General features: G+C 29.8%; 1 protein-coding gene across 1 annotated transcript; it reads left to right on the top strand.

Annotated features, from left to right (window-relative positions):
* Positions 1-3,349: 3,349 nt before the first annotated feature.
* LOC139906006 (SCAN domain-containing protein 3-like) lies at positions 3,350-3,688 on the top strand. Its single transcript, XM_071890077.1, has one exon. It carries the CDS (start codon positions 3,350-3,352, stop codon positions 3,686-3,688), a length of 339 nt encoding a protein of 112 aa, XP_071746178.1.
* Positions 3,689-4,126: the final 438 nt, after the last annotated feature.

The raw sequence follows: 4,126 nt of genomic DNA, 5'->3' as shown, positions 1-4,126 counted from the left end.
TCCAAATGTCTTCATAGAAACGCGAAAGTCATTCATCTTTATTAATCACTTTTTACAGTCAGAATTAGAGTTTTCTTAGCCTCTAATTGGCCCTAACTATTTTAATAGACTTTTTTTTTATTTTTCTCTCCTTGAGATTCGATAAAAAATTAGGAGAACGTAATATATTCTCAGTTTTTGTTGCTCGGAGACCTGCTTAACATTCGGGGCAATACAACAATATAGCATTGTTGCAAAGGTTACACTTTTAAGTTTAGCAAATTATAAGAGTAAAAAGATCTTGAAACAATATATTAACTAATTAATTATTGTATATTGAAGAGAGTAAGTATATCAAGTTACATAAAATTAGAAGGAAATGTTATGATAACTAATGTATAATGTACAAAAAAACATTTTCCCTCGCTTGTATAATCCATGATTAGAGCTTATGTTTACTCTTCGTCACGCAACCTCTGTATAATTTGGATTAAGTTGATTTCTTCTTTAGACGGTTTTTTTTTTGTACTAACTGTTCTTTTTCAACCTTTCCTCGCAAAACTTTCAGAAAAACGGCTCAATATCAGTTTGTTCTTAATTTTAAATATCAAATATATGGACATGGGAAGACTGGCAAAGTTTTAACAATTTTCCAATAAAATTACCATATTATTTATCTTATGGCTCTGTACCAGAAGGTAACTTACATTAAATATATTTTAACATCATAATTAAAAAAATTTAATAAATTAAAATTCAAAAGTAATAATTCAGCAAATTCAAAAATTTAGTTGTTTGTTCTTTAACAAATATTCCTGAGTTAATTTTTGTTTTATTTCTAACTTAACCCGATTGTTTAAACAGTTGCAACCGTTTTTGAGTTGTAAGACAGTTTCATGAAAAGAGAGGTCGTATTCCGACAAAAAAAAACAACAGAGTCAACTATCGCCCCAATCACAGTAATGTATTTTGTTTGAAAAAGTAAAGTGAATCCCCTCAGATACCAAAGTTTTGTTTGAGATCAGAGGCAAAAAAATCGCTCATTTACGTCCAAATCAACGATAAATTTTGACTAACATAGTATATAAATAGATTTAATCCTATTTATAAACTATATACTAAATCTATGAGATACAAAAATAAGTATTTAAAGGTAAAATTAGGGATATCTTTTTTCTGCTCAAAAAGTATATTTTAATAATTTTTATTATTATCAACCCGTTCATCTTAAATTATTCAATATACAATTGATGTATTATTCTTCATCTGTATAGAGGGCGCAACCGGACACATAAAGAGGTCACCAGAATATTACGATAAATTTTGCCGTGTCTATTTCAAACCAGCTCCCAGTAATTAATCCAAAAACAAATTGTTTCATGACCAGTCCCGTAATTAGATTTGTTTATACATTCGGTCCATCTACATTTTTATGAAAAATGTAGATGGTCTTGTAATCCAAATAAGACAGTTGAAATATGTATTAAGATGTATTTTAGCACATATCTTGCTAAAAATATCAGTTTTCATTATAATACAATATTAATACGACTATATAATATTATTACTTGGTAATTTAATTAATTATATTATATAACGGAATAATAAAAAATAAAGAATACATCCTCTATGACATCACGAGGGATCGATTTAAGTACCGACAAGGGAACTGGACTGGACCGTGCTCTTCAGTCTAAATAAGGACCGATACAACACTAAATACAACTGATCTTTTCTTTTTTAATAAGACATGCACGCTCCATTGCATTGTTACTTCTTAGATCTAGTATCTACGCAGTCCTAAGATACACACAAAATTACATTATGAAGACAATAAAAATATACAAATATAAGAAACAGGCAAACTTTGCTGTATTAAAGCTTTAAACCAAGTTGCAAAACTAGGACCCACGTCATCAATAGCTGAAGAATGTCTTGGTGCACAAATACTTTTTGTCGGCTAGAGCAGTGATTCTCAACCTTTTTCTATCAATGGACCACCTTCTCATTCAAAAAAATAAATTTTACCTACTTCTCCATTTGCCTTCTAGTGGTGTTGAGATTTTTATAATAATATTATGTTTTAATTTGTATTTATTAAATATTATAATAAGTTGTTTATATAAAGAATACCCCTCTCCCTGGCATAGGGTGTTTTTATATGGTATTTTTTCCATTCATACAATTCTTTTTAAAAATCCCGGTGTGTTTGAAAAAAAAAAACTTTACTTTTTTTTCGACCAGAGGGAGTATAATGGTTAACCACTGAAACTAAGTCATATTTTGACATAACAATAGATAAAAGGCACTAAATACATGGATAAATTATACAAAGAAATTTATTGAAAAACATACTAAAAAGTTTTTCGATGATAAATAAATAGTCAGATTCTAAACTGTAGGCATTTTTCTTTTTAATTAATTAAAATTTAAATAAAGTTGATTGGTTTCCCTTATAAGGATTTCTAATCTTCTTAATATAGTTATTTAACTATAGGAGCATTGTATATCCACAGTTTAGAAGGTTTATTAATAAGTGTCATATCTATGTATAATTTATCTATGCCAAAGACATGAATAAAAACCTGTAAATCTAATAAACATCAACATGTAAATGAAAACTAAATTAAACTCTTTGTAATATTTATAACACTCTGTTTTCTGGCTACTTTTAAAAAGCTATTTTTTCAAACTGTAAAAATGTCAGAACCAACTGTTAAAAAATTAAAAATCAGGAATTACAGTGAAGATTTTATCATGTTTGGTTTTATGTCTGTAGACTCAAAACCTAAGTGCCTTGAATCTTGTGCCATCTTGACAAATCAATCCATGAAGAAAGTCAAGCTGGAGCATCACCAGATATCAAAGCATCCATTCCTGTTGGTAAAGATAGGGAATTATTTTAAAAGAAAAGGAAGGGACATCCACTCAAACTATTTGACTTTGTAAAGAAGATCAATAGTGTCAAAGCAAAAACGCTCAAACCTAGTTATTTGGTCTCTGAAATTATTAGCAACGTTGGAGTGTCTCAGGTTTATGGTGAAAAGCTTGTCATGCCTGCTTTGCTAGCTTGTGTACATGAAGTTCTAGGAAAAGATGCTGCATCTACTCCCACTAAAATTCCCTTTTGTAATGACACTATTACAAGAAAACAGAATGAAATGTCTTATTTTGTTGAGAAAAAGATAGTGGAAATTCTGCAAAAAAAAAAAAAAGTTTTCTATCCAAATTAATGAAAGCATAATTCACAATAAAGCTATCCTTCTTGTCTATATCAGATTTATACACGAAGATGATATAAGGGAAGAAATGCTATTTATTAAAAGATTGTCTGAAACTAATTTGCAGAGAGGATATATTCAATGAAGTAATGCAGTATTATAACCATAAAAACATTCAATTGACTAATTTGATCTGCATTGCTTCAGATGGGGCTGCTTCCATGACTGGAAAAATGAAAGGCTTTGTTTCAAGAATGAAGTCAGCTGCGCCTCATATCTTTCATATTTGTTGCCTTATCCAAAGACAGAATTTGGCTGCTAAGAATATTGGAGGAGACATGGAAGAACCACTCAATAATGCCATAGATGCAATTAACTTTGTTAAAGCAAATTCAGTTATTGATAGATTATATGGGAAATTCTGTGGAGACGAAAATTTCAAAACCCTATTGCTTCACACAAAAGACAGATGGTGTCAAAAAGCCTGAGCCTTGCAAGACTAGTGAATTTGTGGGAACCAATAATCAAGTTTAAGTCTGAAATGATTGATTATAACTCCAGGAAGCAAGCAAATAAAGCTGAGACCATTTTGGAAGGGCTTTCTAAGTTTAAAACAAAAATATTTTATCTCAGTGATATCTTTAAAACAGTAAATCAGCTTAACTTGAACCTACAAAGTAGAAGATCAGACGTATTTACCTGTTCTAAATAGATATCAGAATATATGGCAAAATTGAATTATTCCCTATTGGAAAAAACAGTTTGAGAAAAAAAATCTTACATCATTTGAAAATTTTATCACCACTACTCCTTCATCAGAATACATTGCTGCATCCACTGCCCATCTTGAGAGTGTTATTGTGGATTTTGAGAGATGATAACATGACCTATAAAGATGGATTATACACTTTGGTTTGTAAACTTAG

Source organism: Lepeophtheirus salmonis, chromosome 7, assembly GCF_016086655.4.
Source record: "Lepeophtheirus salmonis chromosome 7, UVic_Lsal_1.4, whole genome shotgun sequence".
In the NCBI taxonomy this organism is placed as follows: Eukaryota; Metazoa; Arthropoda; class Copepoda; order Siphonostomatoida; family Caligidae; genus Lepeophtheirus; species Lepeophtheirus salmonis.
The sequence above is the reverse complement of the archived record's forward strand: the minus strand, read 5'-3'. Positions and strand labels throughout refer to the sequence as shown.

What these genes read in the sequence shown, in the direction of transcription:
- LOC139906006 (XM_071890077.1), top strand. Translation starts at nt 3,350, where the DNA reads ATGCAGTATTATAACCATAAAAACATTCAATTGACTAATTTGATCTGC.